This window comes from Phycodurus eques, chromosome 19, assembly GCF_024500275.1.
Source record: "Phycodurus eques isolate BA_2022a chromosome 19, UOR_Pequ_1.1, whole genome shotgun sequence".
Taxonomy (NCBI): domain Eukaryota; kingdom Metazoa; phylum Chordata; class Actinopteri; order Syngnathiformes; family Syngnathidae; genus Phycodurus; species Phycodurus eques.
This window is the reverse complement of record NC_084543.1, coordinates 6,073,855-6,096,013: the sequence shown is the minus strand read 5'-3', so window position 1 is coordinate 6,096,013 and position 22,159 is coordinate 6,073,855. Positions and strand designations below refer to the sequence as shown.

Genomic DNA, 22,159 nt, shown 5'->3' with positions numbered 1-22,159 from the left:
CGCTTCCTCGCTCGCTTTGTTGTTTCTAACCACTCCAGTATCTTTCTCCGTTTGCGGGCGCTTTTTAATCGAATAGCACAATTCTCCAACTCGGGCACTTAGCATTTATTGAGGGCGAAATAAAGCCACTTTTATTCGTATGCGTTTTTCCTGACAGCTAGCATCTGCGGCTAGCTGTTAGCATACTGGCGGGGGCTGTGGGGGGGGGGGGGCGCTCAATGGTGGCGGATATTTGCATGAAAAGGATAAACATTTAAATTGAGGGATTTCTTCGCCCGTCCTGTGTTGTGCGTGTGTGAGTGTTTGTCGGGGGACCGCTCGCTACCGACGTGGCTCTCTCCACTCTCCTTTGCCATATTTTACATGGCGCTAGCAGCGTAGCCAAAAAGACTAGCTTAAAGAAAGGGGAGGAGGCACCACAGAGGAGAGAGAGCGACAGAAAAAAGGGGGACGCGTTGGAAATCAAATGTTCATCAGCGTTTCGCCCATTGGCGGCCAAATCCGCGACATCTTCATCATGAGCGGGACCGGATTTGGACTACTTTCGTGGAAATGATAAACGTGGACGGAGGAAAATGAGGAAGACTGTCTTTTATCGACGTGGTTGGAATATAACCCCATAGACCCCCCTCTTTTTTCATCCAGCTTTCTCCTCCTCCCCTCCATTTCTCTTTCAATATGCTGTTTTCCACTCCGGATGACTTGCTTACGAAACCAGGGAAAATAGCCTGAAACGGAGCTCGGGAAAGACTGGATTTCCCCCCCCCGCCTCCCTCCACCCCCCCGCCTTGCGACGTCGCTTTCGCACACGGTTGTCTCCCCATATAGATGGATAGAAATTATCCCGGAACAGGGTTCGGCGATTTGGGCGCTGGAGCAGGATGGAGTTACGAGAGGTCGGCCAAAGCAAGGTAATAGCCACCAGCCAGACAATGTGCATGCATGCATCAGTGCCGAACATGGCAGGGCACCGTGTTGCCCCGTGTAAACAAATTGTCGCCATTGGCTTCACGCTCCACACACGCACTCGGAACATCGATGCATTGTCATCCCAAAGAGTTGCATAGTAATAAGATTATCAACAGCAATGGAGCGGTGTGCGTGTCGTGGGGGTGGGCGGGGTGGAGAAAGGAAAAGGGGGGTGAATTGAATGTGATTGACAGACACTGGATTTGAGGTAGAACTGGATGTGGGAGATGGTGGATTGGAAGTGGTAGAGCGTCTCCACAGGTTTTTCACTTTGCAGGCCTGTACATGCTCTGATAAATAAATAAATGGGTTCGAATGCTGCAAAAGCTCCACAGCAGCCCCCTCCTGACAGATAACAACAAGAATTGGAGGGTGCATTTGTGGAACCATCTTCAATGGTGCATCGTAAAGGGAAAAAAATGTGGAAGGGCGCGCACGGATTGCTCTGAAAATGTCCACTTTTTATAGATTTTTTTTTTTGCGGCATCTGTCCCATACATGATTGGAGATGATTTGCGGTGGGCTCATAGTAGGCTCATTTGCATAATAAAATCATACCATTCCCACCATATCTAATTGTTTGAATAAAAACAATAAGGTCAGCGAGGCTTAAGAATTAAGATGATTATCATGATTTCGACGTGGATAAAATGTACGAAATGCTGGAATCGTTCATGAGACCTCTGCTACCTTTAACGTTAGCATGCGAGCTAGCTTTGCACGGAAGTCAATTGCGGCCTGCTAGCATCACTTAGCTAGCCGCTTCCAGCACATTTTGCCACCCCCGCTCCTCGAACTCTAAAAGCTATTGCATCCTTTTTTGGACGCGATGCTTCGGCCAAATGAGAGGCACCGTTGTTGATGTTTACCCGTTTATATACGTCGAGCCGTAGCATCCAGTTATTAGCCACATCAATGAATAGCTCGTCTCTTCTGTTCTTATATTAATCAAGATAGATGTGGTACACTAATCTGGTTTATTTTCACCCCAAAATGCCGACCTCGCACACACATAATAAGGCCGTGCGTCTGCTTTGCTCTCCTCGCTGCCGTGCACAGTGCTCCCAACAAGCCAGCACAATTGCTAACATGTTAACAAACGATCAGCCTACACTGCATGTTCACTTCATGCATGCCACACTCGTCACTCGTCACGTTTGCATATCTGTTGCAATACACAACTATTATCACTATTACTCTTTTATATAAGAGTAATGCTATGAATAATGTAAACGCCACTGTCGAGTTTTATTCTTGTGACATTGACATTGAATGATTGTCAATGTTGAAAGGGAATCAAGAGCCTTGATGACATTCATGTGAGGATTTGAGATTTAAAACACACATTTTAATGGCATGAGATTTTGGAGGGAGGCTGTCACCTTTTTTTTTTTTTTTTTTTTTAGGTGCGAGCTGATGTTTATGCAAATGTTCTCTGAAATTAATGATACTTCATCGTCCTCCGCTCCTCCTCCTCTTAGTCTTGTGTATGGGAGTTCCAGATCATCCCACCCTGAGTCTGAGCTCCTCCACCGCCAAGCCTACGCCACCCCACACCCTCTGCAGGGCTATGCCACCAATCACCACCCAGGGAGCTCCGGACAAGGCGGGGCTTGGGGAGCAGCTGGACGGAGTTTGGGTGAGATAAATGTCATACCTACCGTGTCCCCAACATTAGGGGCCGCGGGAATGAACTATGGTGTGGCCAACTGGCCGTGCAAGTCCAAGCTGGGATGTGCACTTCAAGAAATCCAGCTGGGATTGATCAGAAAACAAATAAAATTCTCATTGTTCTATACTTTTTGACTTGGAGGCAATGGCAATACCACATATAGAGTTATATTAATTTCATATAAAAAAGGATAAAAGTGTTTAATTAAAACCCTAAACATTGCATTTGTCTTCTGTGGGAATAATTACATTACAATTGTGATTTTAGGCTCAAATAATTCTCTGCTGCTGAATCACTTTGCAGGCTATAAGTGGGAGTAAAATCCATTACTGAGGCATTGATTTAAGTGTAAGTACTGTCCGCTTGTAGTAAAAATAGTCAATATGCAAAATGCATCAAATCTGAGGACTATATTGTAATAAGATACATTGTGGCGACCATTTTATTATAAAAGTAGATGGAATTTAAATGCAGTACTGTAGAGTAGCCCTATCTAGGTATTGACAACTTGTCATATCTTAGGCTTTTCTTTTGATGGTCACTCTTCTCTTTCCCTTATGGGGCTTGTGGGTAACAAAGTTGTAAAGGCATAGCTGCTAATAATCATCATGTGTTTCATCATTGCGAGAATGGTGTTTTTCTCTTCAACATATTCAAATTATTTTGAAGGCATGTTACATGATATTTCCTTCTAAAAGGTCTGTCGGGGCTGTTTGACACTGGCCTGCACCATGCCAGCCCCTCGGCCCCTGATGCCTCAGTCATGAATCTGATTTCTGCATTGGAATCTCGGGGTCCCCAGGCTCCCCCCTCCGCCTCCTCCTTACTCTCCCAGTTCCGCACACCATCCTGGCAGACAGGTGGGGCTGTGTTCACTCTTCCCTCATGTGTTGACATTCAAACATGCCCCACTGTCAATATGACATTTAAATAACCTTCTGTCTTTTCTATTATCATCCAGCTTGCACTGTGTTGTATGTGGTGATTGTTTTTCTTTTTTTTAATATAACCCCCCGCCCCCCAAAAAAAATACATAGGATATGATTCTTATTCGCATTGAGGTAATAACTAAATGGAGTCTGAGTAATTTTTCATTTGTGTTTTTTTTTTTGTCCCCCTCCTGAACAGCGATGCACACACCTGCTCCTCCAGAATTATTCATTTCTGGAGCGCTTCCTGGCTCAGGCTCCTTCCCCTCCTCCTCTGCTCTCTCAGCCTATCAGCATCCAGCATCTTTTTCCAGCCGCTCCTTTCCCGGTGCCTCCCTTTCCCTCCAGGACACACCCACGTTTAGCCCCACATCCAACGGGCTACTCTCCCCACATGACCCCTTACTACACATCAAAGCTCCATCCCAGTCTAGCCTGGGTTTTGACAGACTCCTGTCCTCGCAGGGCGCTGCTGCAGCAGCCTACAGGGGCAGCCAAGACCCTACAGGTGCCTCATCAGCCCAGGCATCCTCTGCAAGGCACCTGCAGTCTCACCAGTTCAACCTGCTGTCATCACAGCTCCAGGACCAGTCCTCCCAGCTGTATAATGCCTCAGTATTCTCCTCAGCCCAGCCCCAAGCTCAGTCCCAGTCCCAGTCCAACTCTGCTCAGGAGCGGGCCGTGCCCAGACAGGACAGCGTTATCAAGCACTACCAGCGGCCCACCCCAGCGCAGCCGCAACTCTCATCCTCCGCTGCCCACTCCCTACAGCACTACCTCAGCTGTGGAGGGGCAGGGTACCAACAAATAGCTACCCATCACAGGCATGCTGGCCTTTCTTGCAGCCCGCTGGGTGACCAGAGCCCCTCATCTGACCACAAAGCCTCCTCTCGTACAGAGCAGTATCGCCCAATCATTCAGCCTCCGTATTCTTCATCCTCCTCTTCCTCTTCCTCCTCTGCTGGGAAAGGTACCAAAAGCAGCTCCAGCAGTGGTTACTCCTCTGCAAGTTCAGCATCGTCCTCAAGAACTCCTCTCACACCCCCTTCTGCATCATCTACCTCCTCATCCTCTTCATCATCTTCTGCCACCCCAGGGGCTCACCCTTCCAACTCAATCCCCACCTCAAGCTCCAGTGCAGCCCCCTCCAGGCAGCAACCCCCCACTCAACCAGCTCCACCTCCCCCAACCCCTCAGCAGCAACAGCCCCCTCCCACCTCAACACCTCAATCCCTCCCCAAATCCTGCCTTTCTGGCTATGGTTCTCCTGTGCCCCCTGTAAAAACCCCTACCTCTACTCTTACTGGTCAGACCCCACCCCAGCAGCAGACTCAGTCATATTCCCCAAATCAGCCCCCTACTTCTCACCTTGCTCAGTCCTATGGAGGTTTCAGTTCCCCACAAGCCCAGGACCTTAGCTCAGGTACTGGTGGAAAAGGCTATGGAAGTTTAGGAGGGCGAAGTCAGTCATATCCCACTGATATATATGGAGCCTGATTCTGCTTATGGATCACTTCCCTCTTCTTTGGGTGGAGCTGGAAGCCCATCATTAGGTTATGGTGCCCCAGGCCATTCCCCTGCGCTTTTAAGATCAAGTGGTTCATCAGGTAGTGGAGCATCTGGGGGAGGAGGCAGTAGTGGTACTGCAAGTGGAAACTCTGGGTCAGGAGGAGGGGCAGGAAATGGTATTACCAGTGAGAGGGGTGGAGGAGGTAGTGGAGGAGGATCTTACCATATTCCAGATTCTAGTCCCTCCCCATCTGGAAACTCGGGCATTATCCGCCCAGGGCTGCACTCCCCGGTGCCAGCATGTCCCACGCAATCTCCTGGAGGTGCTGGTTCAAATAAATACATCTCCTCTGTTCTCTCTCCTACTTTCCTAAGCTCCCCACAGGGCTACACTGACACCAGAGGTCCTAGCTCCCAACCTCAGTCTTATCACGCCACTGCCTCTAAAACAAAGGCTGACACGTCAATGCTCGGAGTTGGTTCTCAGAGATCTCAAGAGGAAGTAGATGATGATGATGAGTTCTTGATTCAGCACTTGCTGCAGGCACAAGCGAGTCCTGCTCCCCAGGCTTCTCATCACCATCCCCAACAGCAGCCCCAACAGACATCGCAGCAAACACAGCCTCAGCCTCAGTCAGCGCCACCAACATCTGATGCCGACAAAGGGCTGAGCTATGACATGGGAAAGTCCTCTGAAGAAAGGTATCACCCCCAGAGTGTCATACGCACCCACAGTGCCACATCCTCTTCTGGGGTGGGTAATGCAACATCTGGAGGGTCTATCTCCGGGCTAGACAGTCAGCTGGAGATGTCATTGAAGAAACAGCAGCAGCAGCAGCAACAACAACAGCAGCAGCAACACCATCATCGACAACAGCAAAGGAACGAGAGGCCCGTTGGGAGCAGCAGGAGTAGTGGGGGACAAGGCAGTGTTGAACAAGTGCACTCGCACCTTCTCCACCATGACAACTTAGGCTCAGTCGTCCACTATGGGCGAGGGGACCCGTATACACAGCACTCCCTTGCTCCCCAACACTCTTCACATAATCAGCATGTGTCTTCACATTCACAGATACCACCCCACAACCAGATGGAGTTACAGAAAAAGGAGCGCGCTGAAATCCCTTATCCACGGAAAACGCCGGAAGTCCAGCCACAGCATTCTCAGCCTCAAAGCACTGCATCTCTTATGGACTCCCCCACAGATCAGTCCCACCAGTCACCACACCTCCTCCAATCTGTGTTGTCCCATACGACTCGCAACAAGCTTGAGTCTCATACACAGCACCACAAGATGGACACGCATCAACAACATCAACAGCAACATCACAAACTAGACACTCATCGGCAACACCAACAGCACCATAAAATGGACTCCCACCAACCACATCAGCAACACCCGGAAATGGACCCCCACCCACAGCATCAGCAGCACCACAAGATTGACTCCCATCCCCAACAGCAGCAGCACTCCATTGGTCAACAGCAAGCTGTGATGGATAGTGCTAGTGGACGACTTGGTTCGACTAAACATCCAGCTCAAGCTCAGTCTCAAACAACCCAGCTCCAGCTTCAACTCCAGTCGCAGGCTTTAGAGGTGGCAGCGGCTCATTACAACCATGGACCTTCGTCACATCAACACGAACAGGGTCAAGTCAAACAAAGCTCAGTGGTCTCATCTTTGGACATGCTGGAGCGCTCTCTTTCTCAGACCTCCAGCACAGATGTAGCGATTGCAGAGGAGAGACGTGGCGGACGGAGCGGAGGAAGCGGCGAGCGCCATAGACAGCAACAGCAGGAGCAGCAGCAGAGGCAGCACCCGTCTCACCATCACCCACAGCCACATTCGGCCTCTGAACTCCACTCTTTCCTCTCTGAACCTGAAATCGCCATGCCCACCCCCTCCCACATGCACCACCTTTCACAGCACCACCCTCAGCAGCAACAGCAGCACCCTAGCTCTCAGCACCAGCAAGCCCATTCTCACCACCCTCACGCCCAGCCACAGACCCCACACCCTCACCATATACCCCCTCCGTCTGCCCCGGGACATTCCCAACCTCAGCCTGAGCCGCAGCAGCCACTGCCGTCCCAGCTCACTCCCCAACAGAGCCAGTTAGACCAACAGCGCTCAGAGCAACACCAGTTTGACACGGTCAGCCCAGTGGAGAAAGACCAAACCCAACAAAGTAATCGCTTTGTTCCCCTAACATCCATCTGCTTTCCTGACTCCCTTCTCCAGGATGAGGACCGCTCCTTTTTTCCAGGCATGGAAGACATGTTTTGCGCAGAGGACTACAAGTCAAGTTGTGCTGGTGGTGCAGGACCAGGGCAGGAGGAGATGAATGAAAGCCATACTGGGCAAGAGGGTATGGGCTCTATGAAAGCTGGACAGAGTGCCAGTGGACCAGGGGGCGGTAGTGGAGCTGGCTATGATATAATGGGTCATCATGGAGATCAGGGTTATGAGCCTTACTGTCATAGCCTGGAAGAGCCCAGCAACAACACAATGACTCTGGATCTTGACTCCCTTAAAACCCACGAACTCCCCTCCACTGTTAACACTGAACAGCTTGGTTTAATTCAGTCCCAGGGCCCAGCTATGGGTATGGGCTCGAATAATACTGGACCTAACAACCCCGCTGCAAAGCTGTCCTCCGGTCCTGGAGGAACAAGCACAGGGGCAGTTTCTGGAGGCCTCCAATCACCGATTTTCTGCTCATCTCGTCCAAAGAAACTCCTCAAATCTAGTTCTTTCCACCTCTTAAAGGAGCGCAGGGACCCCAACACACTGCCTAAGAAAAGTTATGCTCAAGAATACGAGTTTGAAGATGATGAGGATAAAGCTGACCAGCCTGCTGACATCAGGTTGAACAGCCGCAGGCTTCCAGACCTTCTGCCAGATTTGGTGTCCAGCTGCAGGAAAGGAGGAGGAGGAAGTGGTTCTCTCAGCCCTTTGATGGGTGACATTGACTTCTACCATGCCTCTGGCTACCCACAAATGGGTGCCCACTCTCTTTTGCCTCAGGATGGCCCTAAGAAGAGAGGCCGGAAGCCTACTAGGCCCAAGAGGGAGGGCCCCCCTCGGCCCAGAGGCAGGCCTCGCATTCGCCCCATGCCCGAGCCCTACACACCGCGAGGAATGATGGGCGAAATGGGCGGAACAGTTGGCAGTGGCGGAGGGGGGTTCAATGTGGAGGGGCGAGGCAGAGGCCGGGGCCGCGGGAGCAGAGGAAGAGGAGGTCGGAGAGAGGATATGTACATGGAAATGAGCGGGAAGGAGCAGGAGCAGATGCATCACCATCACCACCACCAACAGCAACAGCAGCAGCAGCAGCAGCTTCATCATCAGCCCCAACAGCAACAGCATGAACCGATCCCACCATTGAAGGTTAGTAGCACAACATATTTAAAACGGGGGTTCTCTAACCTTTCGGGTTGAGGGACCCCTGACAGGAAACACATTTTTCCACGGATCCCGTCATAATCCTAACTTCAATTAAAGTTCCAGGAATTTAACCAAATTCAATTGAATTAAATTCAATATTATCCACTTTCGCTAGCTGATATGTACTGCTTGCACTAATAACATGGCTGCAAATGGAAAGGACCTAGTTCACAAAAGCATAGTCAGTGTTGCCAACTTAGGGCCTGAGGATCCCAAATAGTGGGCGCTAAATTGCATGTTCACACTAACAGATTTCGCTCTCTGTAGTCGGCCGTTGTGAGCAGAAGCTACAAAGATTGCGATTTTCTTCTTTTTTTTTTTTTTACCAAGATCCAAATCACTGGGCACTAAATTGCGTGTTCACTCATATTAATGGATTGCGTGCTTTTTTGGCAACAAGTGTGAAAGTTGCTGAGAGCCGTATTTGAAAAGAGAGTTTTGCGTCCACCACTCATACTCTGTTTTTTTTTTACCATGGAAAATTTGGGGGAAGAATGCAAGTGCAAACGCAATTAAGTTTGAAGTGATGGAACTGGAAGTGTGAGTGGAAGACAAATGGTTACAGAAAAAAAATCTATTGCTCCGATAATTTGGGGGAAGCCAGCAACCACATGAGTGCGTTTGAATTAGCGGTATCCATCCATCTTGTGTTTGAAACTTTGGACAGCACACCAGAAAAACTGCTCTGGGAGAGCCCGGCACCATTTGTCACAGTGCGCTTGAAAATACTTAAGACACAATGAATTGCAGATTTGAAGGGAGTTTTGTCATAGGTGAAATGAAATGAGTCTGTATTGTGACTGGCTCCAAATCAATCCTCAGATTATTCATGAACTTCAAAATTGCATTGCTCAATAGAAGATACCTTGGGATAAATTTTGCTTTTGGCATTTTAAGAAATGTTTACTCTGTGGAAAAGTTCTCCCTGCCGCACTACACTGGCACTGCTGTTCGTGCGGGTTTGCGCCTGTCTTTCAGACACAGTATTTACAGATGCAAAATTTGCCATTGCAATTCATCTTAGGTTTGACAAATGACTTAAATGACATTCAGCAGATGCAATCCTGGGTGCGCCAGGTTAGTAGATCAGCTTCCTTTCTGTTTGCGTGAGCAATGAACATTGCGCTCATATTTGCATGTCCAAATGTTTCGTCAATCGGGCCCTTAAGTGAGTTGGACACTGTATTTAGTATTTTTTCTGACCAGTCTAGCTATTTTTGAAAAAAGCGACGAGTGAGTTTTATTCAAGCTAGGAAACAGACATGAGTGAAACATTCTCTCATTGTTTTTCGTATGACAAGAAAGGCGCATGGTGGAAGACAATTACCGGTACTGAGTAAATTGCGCTGAACATTGCCAAAGACACAGTGCGCATTTTGCAAAAGTTGGGATTTTATCCAAATGTTGGAAAATTTTGACACGGCGTATGAACCCCCAAGTTATGGCTTTTGGAGCTATGGGGGTTCCTGGACCTCAGTTTGAGAGCCACTGTTTCAATAGGATGAAGCTTTTTCAGTTATTTCAGTTCCATTGGTGGCCTTTGCAAATCCTAAAGGAAGGACCACCATTCAAGACGTTAAACAATTCAATGCTCATGTTTAATTAATGTCTGCTCCAAATAATTTATCATATTTGTTTTTCTTTTTTTTTTGTAATAGATAAAGTTGCCAATTCCCATGTCCTCCTCTGATGCCTTGCTGAGGACAGACTCTCTGTCTGGCACAGACCCTGCTTTGTCTGATGGCTCAGTAGGCTCAGCCCCCTCACTTGGGCTCAGTCCTGGTCCTTGTAGCACTGAAAGCACCAGGGCGCAGGATAAAAACAAGCAGAAAAGTCAGATGATGGATGAAGGAATAGATGGGGATGGTCTGGAGGAAAGGGTAAGAACTACTGTTCAATAATAACTATTGAATTGAAGCATTTTTGCTGCAGTTTTCTATGCTACTAGTTGTTTTTGAGTATGTTGAGCTGAGTAAATCTCAAATCTTCGTTATGTGTCACTTCTAGGGTGATGAGAAGGACCCTGAGTCCAAGGCTGGCTTGGTTGCTTCTTTCTTGGACTTCCTTAAGACAGGGAAGAGACCCCCAGGCTTGGATATTTCCCCCGGAATGGAAGCTGACAATGGTGAAACTTCCCCGTGTAAATCAGGGTTGCGCCCACTATCCCCAGCACCTCCTCCACCACCACCTCCATTTGGGGATGGTGAAGGTAATGGTGGTCTTGCCCTAGGCAGCTGCCCCAGCCCTAAGCGCTTGGAGGACGAGCTGAAGAGGAACCTGGAGACCCTACCGTCGTTCTCCTCAGATGAGGAGGACTCGGTCGGAAAGAACCAAGACCTTCAGAAGAGCATCTCCTCAGCCATTTCCGCCCTGTACGACACTCCTCAACTGACCGCAAACATCCATCACTCGATACCGCCTCCACCACCTCAGGCGCAACCTTCTCACTCCCCTCTGACACCCCCGTTGCAGCCCCCGACCCTTAGCCCTCAGACTGACATTCATACGCCCCACGCACAACCCCAGCCGAATGAACCCTGCATCCTCCATCCAGAGGATGAAAACATGGACGTGAACAAGGATGAGGAGATTGACGACGAGAGAAGTTCTAGAGGGGATGAGGAGAGCGATATGATGGAGGAGAGAGAGCCGCAGCTGGAGATGCTAGGCGCCCCTAAACTTGAAGGTAAGGCTTCACTCACTCATACTCAGAAGTGGCAAAAGTACTAGTCTGTACTTAAGTAGAAGTACAGATATTTTTGAAAAAAGACTGGTAAAAGTATAAGCACTGATTCAAATTGTGTACTTAAGGTAAAACAAAGTACAGATTCTGAAATGTACTTAGTTCATCACTGCCGTGGATATTTATATCTGTCAACTTGAATCCAACTATTGACTGCCACCGATGAATATAATAGTCAAGTACGTTTTTTAGGTATAGAAGAGGGTCTTGCCCAGCTTGTCTGTGAAATGCAGGTTTCTACACTACTGTAATAACTAACAGATACCTGTATATGGTAGAGTTGCATTCCTTTGGATTTGAGATCAGCACAGATTTTGAGCAGAAGATAAACATGAGGGGGTGAATCTCAGCTTGTCACGTCAATTACAAGGGAGATAAATGCTAATACGTTAAATGTCAGAAATAAATGCCGAACGCCGTGTAAAAAAGCTCTTAAGACATGTGGTGAGTCAGCCCCGCTCCAACGCTCGTTTCTAAGTTTTATATCTGTATCTTAATATTTTCCCATCAAAAGCCCCTTCTCAGTCTTATTTTTGTTGTTTTATAGTTTGAAGTGTCACAGAAGCAAAAAATATTAGTGTCAGTCACTGATCATGTTTCTTCATGTGACATGTTTATTTTCACAAAAAGCTAATTTTCTCTACTTTTTGGTCAGGAACCAGTCAAGTGTTTTGGGTGAAACCAACCCATGTTTTCCTGCTGATTAAAAGCAAGAAACTAACTTTTTTTCTGACGAAAGAAGAGTCTGCTTTTTCTTTTAGTTGGCTCAGTGCTTATATTGTCATAGAATACGTTGACACAATATTCTGTGTATTCAATATATTCAAAATGCTCTAAAATGGCTGGCATAATGGGGAACTCTGCTTTGAAAACTCTAGGAAGTGAATGAGATGAGTACAAAAGTAAAAATGAATTACATGCAATACCGGTTTTGATAACGTGGTGCAAGAATAAAACGTCTCTGCACACACAATAGTTTCCCCCTTTTACTAACTTGCATAATTCCAATACTGAGAAGAAACAAAATCATGTTAGATGATGCATGTTGTTGTTTGAGAGCTAGCTAACGTTGGATCATCGATCAAAACGTGTTCCAAACAACATGATATGCTGACAACATCAAGCAATTCTCTTAAACTATGGCTTTAATGGGGAATGTCTTGCTTTGTCAATTCAGTTGCGTCATTGTTGTTAAAGCTCCCTGGTTTATGTTCCTCCACAAGGCTCCACGACGCTGCTGTCCAAGATCTCAATTAATCAATCAAAATCTCAACCGCAGTTGACTATACCTCTCTATTTACATCCTTTTCATGTCGTGTCATCTGTGGAAGTTGACGAAAGTAGAAAGTATCGATAGCTGTATGCAAATGTAGGGAGTAAATGTAAAAACCTCAGAAAAAGAAATATTCAAATAAAGTATAGACACCTGAAAAAACTTTCATTATATGTATTTGGTTATTCCCCACCACAGCTCATACCTGTTCATACTAGGCTTTACACGATCGGGATTTTTGGGGCCGATCACCGATCAGCAAGTTTAAAAAAACGATCACAAGATGGAGGAATGTGTCTATTTAAATGACCTGTTCATTTACTGTATGTACTTCTGTACTTAATTGCTCAAAAAATTAATGTATCCACTTTTTGTGACATTTTTGTTTGTTGGTGTGCCGTGAGATTTTTCACTTGTAAAATATGTTCCTTGGCTCCATAAAGGTTGGAAATCACTGCTCTAGTCAGATCGTGTATTCTAATCAGTCAGGTAAAACCCACATTACATAACAGAAATAATGGGTGCTAACTTACTGTAATTAAATTACTTTATCCATCCATCCATCCATTTCCTGAGCCGCTTATCCTCACTAGGGTCGCGGGCGTGCTGGAGCCTATCCCAGCTGTCATCGGGCAGGAGGCGGGGTACACCCTGAACTGGTTGCCAGCCAATCGCAGGGCACATACAAACAGACAACCATTCGCACTCACAGTCACACCTACGGGCAATTTAGAGTCTCCAATTTATGCATGTTTTTGGGATGTGGGAGGAAACCGGAGTGCCCGGAGAAAACCCACGCAGGCACGGGGAGAACATGCAAACTCCACACAGTCGGGGCCGGGGATTGAACCCGGGTCCTCAGAACTGTGAGGCTGACGCTCTAACCAATCGGCCACCGTACCGCCTAAATTACTTTATTTTTAATTAAATTACTTCACCCACCCTGAAACTTTAGAGCATGAATCGCAAGAACGGCGGCATGTTTACATCCAACCGTTCATGCTACCGCTTGCTTGCTAGGTAGGCAAGCCTTAAACGAACGACCTCTCCTGTCCTGAGCACTGGTGACCACCAACACACGTTTTCCCCCATTTTGTCCTTATAATACAGTCGGCTCGCTCCACTCTTGTTGTCGTCGCCACGGTAACAAGTGTATCCGGTCGCATGTGAGTTGACGATAAAGCCCAATGATAATAAACGGGATGCGGTTGTATTGGAATAGATTTTAGATTGCAGATTTTAGATTGTAGATTTTATTGCAGTAATCTGACAGTGCAATCGTGAAAGAGCAAATTTGTCTTGTAGTCTGATCCAGGCGTTACATGTTGTTTGTCTCCAACGTGTTGCCTGTCCCACACGCTGACTTTTCTTTTTTTTAAATAACTTCATTGGCCGTCAGATATTTACTGGACTACGTCAAGACACGCGACAATGCTAAAAATAAACTAGCTTTTGGATTCAAATATACTGTGCACGCGGTGACGCGGAGTTCATGTCTTTTCCGGATCAGATCGGCGAATTATGACATTAAAGCCGATCAGCCGATCAGCATAAAATGCTAAATATCGGCCGATAGCGATCAGCCCGATCAAATCGGTGTAAAGTCTAGTTCATACTCAATGCACAGAATGTTATTATACATAATGTAAATAATCAGGAACTTCTACGCTTCTGAATATACATGTTCATGACTTGTTAGTATCCATGACTTAATCTTGCCATGCCGTATTTGTTCATGTTTTAACTGATGCTTCTGACAGCACAGAGTATGTATCCCCTGACAGACTTGCATGTAATTGAGTGTAAAATAAGGAGTATTTTTGTTTAAAATAACTGTCCTGTATGTTACTGTAATAATTAGAAAGATGTATGCAATATTCATGGAATTCTATACATTTTCTATAATTATGAAGCCATTTTTTGCATTGACATGAGGATTAGTTAAAATTAGCATTTTTAATCAGTAGCAGATGCCATCTCGCATTTACCACAAGGTCTTTACGTACATTTACATCAACAGTTGGCACATTATTAATCGCCCAGCCTGTATGTTTGTTAAATACACTGTCTAATTATGTTTTTGATTTAAATACAATGCGGTGCTTGTACAGTTTGCCATTGATCTATCAAATGGATCTCTTTCCTTACAGTGTCCCTCCCGGAGATTCCTCCTCCTGCAACCGCAACTTGCCAACCTCCTTCTGTCCCTCCCTCTCCTGCCTCCTCATCTCCTCCTCCCTCCCCTCTTCCTCCTCTGTCTCTGCCCTCGCCTCCTCCTCCACCAGAAGAACAGGAGAACTCCAAGCCCTCGAGTCCCATTGCCGCCAAATCCCAGACGCCACCGCCTCTCCTGACCGCTACCCTCCCTCCGCTTGCCACTTCTCCTCCTTCTCCTCCCCCCACTTCTTTGACCCCAACTCCTCCTGCACAAGCTTCTCCCCAAAAGGAGTCTCCGACACCCTCGCCCGAGTCCGCCGCCTCTCCCGAAGAAGAGCGACCATCTCCAAAGAACACCAACTTGCACCTGGCTCAGAAGCAGGAGGATGCGGCCATTGCGGGAGAGAGTGAGGAGGATGACAGCGAGAGCGGCGGCGAGGGCATCTTCAGAGAGAGGGATGAATTTGTGGTCCGTGTGGAGGACATTCGAACACTCAAGGTACGTGTGTCTGAATATACTAACGTGAACCTCCACCGATAACCTAATATAGGCAGTTAAACATTTTTATGGGCGGGTTGTCAATTACTCCATTTTTGGAGGTTTACTGTTTGGTGTTGTTTACAGTAGTAGTATAGTGGTACATGCTGCTACCTCTTGTGCAGATGGCACAGGTTTGATTCCCGACCCAAAAAAATGGGTGGGTTGAAAACTGTGCCACACATATATTGCAAGTGAGTCGCTCTGGCGACCCCTAATGGGACAAGCCAAACATTGTAGCAACAACAACTGTATTTGTGTTGTTTGTTTTATTGAATGTCATCTAAATATCTAAATCGTTGACAGGGGCGAACACAATTTTATTAACCGTGTCATGCTGATGTTTTTCTCGGAACAGTTGGCCTTGCAGACGGGCCGGGAGCCTCCACCCATCTGGAGGGTCCAGAAAGCCCTGCTGCAGAAGTTCAGTCCAGAGATCAAAGATGGACAGAGACAGTTCTGTGCCACAAGCAATGTGAGGTCACCTCAGGAAGCTGCACACTACTCAGCTTACTAACTTTATTTTAGGGTGGAAGCCCTTTGACTGATGTAAGATTTTCCTCTCTCAGTATCTTGGCTACTTTGGAGATGCCAAAAGACGTTACCAGCGCATCTATGTCAAGTTTTTGGAGAACGTTAATAAGAAGGACTACGTCAGAGTCTGTTCTCGAAGACCGTGGCGCAGGACTGCGCCTGTTCTCAGGTACACATCTTTGTCATCATGACAATTCAACCATTATTTATTGCAGGCTGAGGAAGTCAAATTGAAGGAATTACCAGAGGGGAGCAGAGGCGGGTACCATAACTTTGGGGTTTGACCAGCTTTTGCTGTAGAACTTTGCTTACAACGTCCATTTAATAACAAGCTTTTGTAGAATACAGATTGCTCATTATTGGGCATTTTAATTCAACTTTTCATTGCGTCACAGGCGCCAGTCCTTCCCCAGAATGGCTTCCCCTCCCGCAAGCCAAGCTCAACCAAAAGACGAGCGATTAACCCCGTCCAACCAGCGGGAGAAGGAGCAGAAGGAGAAATTGCGAACGACTCCACCGCCGGCAAAAGAACAACGGGAGAAAAAGGAGTCCTCAGCTGCGGTGGCCAAGGCCAAGGAGAAAGAGCGAGAGGCGGAGAAAGATCAGCGAGTGCAACCGGCTCAGGACAAAGCAGAGAAACGAGCCACCGAACGTGGGAGGGCCAAGGACGAGAGGAAAGCACTGGAAAGAAAGGAGAAACCCGAGCGCCCACCGAAGTCCAAACCTACCAAGGTAAAGGCAGAACCACCACCCAAGAAGAGGAAGAAGTGGCTGAAGGAAGCTCCCTCCTCTTCAGACTCGGATTCATCGGATGAAGCTGCTAGTGAGAATGAAAGTAAGATCTTTTAGTTTTACTGATTTACAAGGTTGACATATTGTATGTACATTTTGGCTGAAAATGAAAGGTACTCCTCCTGTACTTAGTGCCCGTGAAAGGCGGCGTGAACAACCGAGCAATGAGGGAAATGTTCCGAAGCTACGTGGAAATGCTCGTCAGCACAGCTCTGGATCCCGACATGATCCAAGCCTTGGAGGACACAGATGGTAAACTTTATTGTCATTACACGTCACAAGGCAACAAAATGCAGATTACATCTAACCGGAAGTGCGTCGGCAGTAATTAAAGTTTTTCTTTTTGGTTTAAAATGGCTGACTTGCGAATTGCTTACAAGATCTCTCGCTGTTTCATGGCCATAGGTAGAACGCGGGTTGGTTTTGTGCTTGTCGGTGCCGTAAATCATAGCTGGCTGGGATCAGCTGCGTTCTTTCTAGCTTGCTAGCTCTGGTCATCTGCCATGCTGTCCCATTCCCTCTTTCGTGCAGCCCCCTCCAGCAATGGCTCCTTTCTGGCAATATCCGTGCAGCTCCTCAGGCTCGGCAATCCATTGACTAATTCCACAGAGATCATCGTCTCGCTGTCCCCCCACTGCGGCCACCAAGGCCAACTGCGCGTATGTGCATAAAATATGCGCAGTAAGGCAAAATGGCGTCGGCCATAAACACAGGCTAAAAATCGTGAATTATTTTGTATTTTTTAAAGTAAATGTGGTGTGGCAGCTCTTCTCAGAGTAAAGTACTATGATATCTTTGACTCACTGATCACATATTCACTCCCACTCGAATAATTCCAGTCACCGCCGATTTGTGCAAACCCCTATTGTTTTTTAATAAGTATAACCCTATATCAAAACAAGCAATAATGACATAACTAAATGAAATGCAAAGCAATAAATCTTTTTTACTTCAATGGACATTATGAGTACTAATATTAGTCGTTCTTTGCAGAGGACAAGGAATGTATGCCTATGAGTTTTGTTATATCGTCTGTCTACCTGTGTTGCTCCATAGTTTGTGTTCAAATATCCATTCTGACACCGATGCTATACGTTATTCCAGGGTGTTCAAACTACAGCCTGGGGGTCATTTGCGGCCTGCCGTCTATTTTTTAGCGGCCCGTGGCATTGATTAAAATAAACAGTTGACATGGCCCGTGTCGTTTGCATGCTTTGAACTACCGCACTTACGTTCTAGTTTCTACACTGGGTGGCAATGCAGGAGAAGAGAAGAAGTTTGTTCTCATCTCTCACTTCTTTGTTTTCAACCAATCACGCATCATTCGGTAAGATGTGACGCCAAGGTCAGCTTAGTACAGCATACACTTGTTTTGGTTCTAAATGTGGAACCGTGATTTTGCTGTAGCTGAGTGCAGGTGTGTGTATATTTTAGTGGAAAACGGCCACTGGCCACCCCAAAATCCTGAATAATCATTCATATTTTGCTTTACTATCTAGCTGTAAGCTAAACTGACTTAAATTCACTGCCACCATCGAGTGCTTGTATCACAGATTTTTGGCAAAGCAAATTTGAAGTAGGATTGCACCTGTCATTAAAATGAATGCCAAATAAATTTGGTTGGTTAGTTTTTGTGCAATCCTACTCACTAACGAGCAAACAAAAATGGCAGTCCCAGTACTGCATAATCTCCTTGGCAGAGGCGCTGTTATATTTATTGACATACGAGACCAAAATAGAATCTGTTGAAAGAATGAGGAGCGAGAGAAGAGCCGCCACGGGTCAGCCTGTGTATTAAAGCGAGTGGCAGTTTGGTGTATGATGACTAATGATACCTTCTCTACCTTGATTGGCCGCCAGATGAGCTTTACCTCCCCCCCATGAGGAAGATCGACAGCATCCTCAGTGAACAGAAGCGGAGGTTGTTGAGGAGAGTCAGCATGAGCTCTCCGCATCAGGTAATCTGCTCTGAACTGTCCTTCAGGTCTCCTGTAACTGGATGTACTTTGACGGCATTGCTGCCAAATGTGTGTCAATCATACCCGTCTGTCAACGACTCATTAAATACACACACTCCCCATCTTACGAACGAGTTACGTTCCAGAAGGCTGTTCGTATCTCAAATTGTTTGTAGATTATTTAGCTAGTTTTCCATTGTCACTACATATTCCTTAGCGCCTGCTCTCTAGGTCTCCAGCATTTCTTGTTGAAAACTGAGTCAGTCCAGTCTCAGCAGTGTATGGTTCTTAATACTAAAACATTTTTAATAAACACTGTAATAGAGTGAACCCAAGCAAAATGTTCGTGCCTCATTTTTCTGAACGTGCTTGCTTCCTCCGATTATGGCGACCTTTATATATCATTTACATCAGTGGTTTTAAATATTTTTTACCCAAGGTAAATACATGCTTGAAATAAAACTGTTCTAAAGATTAAATGTAAATGTATTGTACTTAAAAGTTAAATAACATACAACTGAACTGTATTTAACAAATTTACTGCACTGGATTGGAAAAAAAAATTGAAGCCACTGTGAGATTATACACAATTTGAACATTTAATTCATTGATTGTTCACGAACCACGTTTTGAGATCACTGATCTATATCAATTACAATCTACATATTCTCTTTAAGAGGAAATGCCTCGGCTATCATTTTCGTCTCAAACTTGGATGGAACTGGTACATGGAAGCGTTCGTATGTTTGAATCGACGTAAGTTGAATGTTCATAACAAGGGGAGCGTCTGTACATCTGTGTAATTAAAATGACGATTTGTATGATGTCCAGTGTGTCACAGCTCCTAATGTTTTGCTGCATCCTCTTCCTCAGGAGGTTGTGCATGCATACCCCCAGATCATCGTGGACCCCTTGGACTCGGGAGTGGTGAGGGTGCGGCTCAGCGGAGACGCCTACAACCGAAAGACCCTCAACAGAGTCAAGAAAACCCTGCCTAAACCACAGGTGTGCTGCTAATATTTTAAGTTTGGGTACCTTGAAACCGGAAGGCCGAAAACTGAAACACTGAAAGAAATTAGATCAAATTAAAAACCTACAAAAAAAGAAAAAATCCTCGGCTGGATCATTTTCTGCACTTTGCAAAATTTGTTACAGCGTGAGCTCTCTGGTTCCAACTGAGCGATGCGCACGCTATCACAGCCGCTGGCGAGGCAGTCCTCAGTGCCCAGGCAGCCTTCTCGCCCCGGGCCAAAGGCCGGCCGCCGCGGCGGGGGAATTTTGTGCTCCCCGCCCACCTTCGCTCAGTTCAGCGGGTCGGCGGCACATGCGTGGCCACCCAAGGTACACCCTGAGCGGCCACGGCGGCGTGAGGCACCGCTAACTCTGATCAGCCCCCGCCTCTATTCCTCCAATATCCAATCTTAACCCTGAGCTCTAATGCAGTGCCCTGCGGCTGCCCAGCCACGACAGAGACCGGGATTTCGCACTGCTTAGCCCGCCCAGAGTGCTTGCTTTAAAGGTTTTTTTTACCTGCCTCATCACAACACCCTGTTTCGGCCGCGTGTTTCGGTGACAAAAGTCTTTGGCCAAAAACTGAAAATGCACTTTTTGGGCCATTTTCGCCCGAAAACAGTTGGTGACAGAAGTTTTGGTGCGTCGCTAACAGTCATTATTATCCTTCTCCCTCTTTTGCAAAGGGAGCAAAAGTAAGTAGGTGTAGTAAGTAAGTAAGTGACGTGCTGTATTTATCAGTAATCTGTCAGCTTTTGCTGTTCTATTGAATTGGTTAAAACAGTGATTCTCAAAGTGCTGCTCAGTCTTTTCAAACTTTTAAATGCAATATACTTTCATTTAATCTTTAAGAACTTTGTTTGTAAACATTTGAGGTACAGCTTTGAACTTTTAACTAATACATTTTGAATATTTGAAGTACATTTTTTTTTTTTAAAGTTTCCTATATTTAAGCACCAAGCTAATGTTCATACTGCATAACATTACAGTGACTCACAATAATGTTAAATATACTGTTTAGGAATAAAACCTCTACTTGGTGTAAAAAGTTTCAAATATGCTCTTTTTCTCCAGGACCTTAAGCTGACATCTGACTCATATCGAATCTACAGTCTGTACCACTCCCTGCATCACTACAAATACCACACGTTCTTACAGTGCAAGAAAGAGGTAAGCTCGGCCACCTCTCATGTCGCAGAGCTAACATGCAGCCGTGCTCGAGTCTCAGGAGCTGTGTTTCCGTCCCACCTTTCGCAGACTAACACGATCGAGCAGGCGGCAGAGGACCCGGGCCAGGAGGAAGTGGTGCAGCAGTGCATGGCCAACCAGAGCTGGCTGGACACGCTCTTCGGCTCCTTCATCGAGCTGCTCACGCTCAGCACCAAAGCCTGAGAGGGATGAGATTAATTAAAGTCGGAGGATATGAAAAAGAAAAAAATAATGAACTTGATGGATCCCACTGTACAGACCCCCTTCCCCCCAACCCATCAATTTTTCTCAAATCTCAAAGATCTGAGGATGTATTTTCAAAGCCCTTGATGAACTCGAGGGAGGCTCAGAAACAATGGCCTCCTTTTTTTTTTTCCTTCTTTTTCTTGAACAATGACTAAAGAAATGCGTTTCATTGTGAGGAGTGGGACCCAACCAGATTAGGGGTCACTTGCGGTTCAAGAGGAATTTGACCACCCGTGAAATGGGAACGCAAGGTCGGAAAGCGAGGAGCAACGCCAAGCCCGCAGAGGAGCCACTAACATCTCGTTAACTGTGCGTCATTAAGACAATAGCTCGAAGAGAAACTATTACTGCTTAGTTTTTACATAAATTATTTTTTTGAAAAGACTAACATCAGCTGTTGGCTTTGGGAAAGACTGAAAGAGGGTGAGAATGCTTTTTAAACTGCGTGTGGAGTGTGCCGTGAGCAGCGTAAACATGGACTCGAACCATTAGATGTGTGTGTCTCTCTCTCATTCTGTGCTACGTGAAGGGCAGCACGACTCAGCCGTGTGATAATATATAAACATTTTTATTATTTATATGAGGAGGTTTTTAACTTAACAAGCGCTGGATTGCTGCCCTAACATTTTAAATACTTTATATTGTCCACACCTTCAGTATACAATCGTGACCCACATATCCAAGCTGTCTTCCCCTCAACACTTAAGAACAGACATTAAGACAGACATAATGTATCAAATACAGTGGGTGTAAAATAATAATTTAAAAAAAAAAGGAGAGAAAAAAGTGTGGGGAGTGTATTTGAAACTTTACATTGTTGTGCTTCAGTTCAGTCATCATTCATGCAGATGCAAAGAAAAAGAAGTAAACTGTCCATTTCCCGTGTGGGAAGAAGGAGTATAAATAGGTAATATTTAAAAAGGAAATAGTCATGTCATTTTTATCATTTTGATGTATGTGCATACTTATTTTGAAAACAATCTAATTTTCCATTTAAAAAAAAGGAAAAAAAGGCGTGTAAATATTGTACAGTTCTTGATGATATTCTTTGTCATTCTGTACATTAACTCTCCTGTATTTGAGAAACAAATAAAACCTGCAAAGATCAAACCGTTTAGTTTCTCTATGATTCTCTAGATAGAATCCTTAACATGGAATTTTACGAAACTCA

At 46.0% G+C, this 22,159-nt stretch overlaps 1 protein-coding gene across 1 annotated transcript; it reads left to right on the top strand.

The window, feature by feature from the left end:
* Positions 1 to 213: 213 nt before the first annotated feature.
* prr12a (proline rich 12a) lies at positions 214 to 22,098 on the top strand. The gene is given in 16 exon segments (XM_061705788.1): positions 214 to 911; positions 2,451 to 2,608; positions 3,340 to 3,501; positions 3,770 to 5,064; positions 5,066 to 8,470; positions 10,186 to 10,407; positions 10,535 to 11,213; positions 14,694 to 15,199; positions 15,597 to 15,713; positions 15,808 to 15,941; positions 16,168 to 16,607; positions 16,697 to 16,816; positions 18,425 to 18,522; positions 19,396 to 19,527; positions 20,608 to 20,703; positions 20,791 to 22,098. Coding segments are annotated over 16 exon segments (7,782 nt in total). The 5' UTR covers positions 214 to 828; the 3' UTR covers positions 20,926 to 22,098.
* The last annotated feature ends 61 nt before the right edge of the window (positions 22,099 to 22,159 follow it).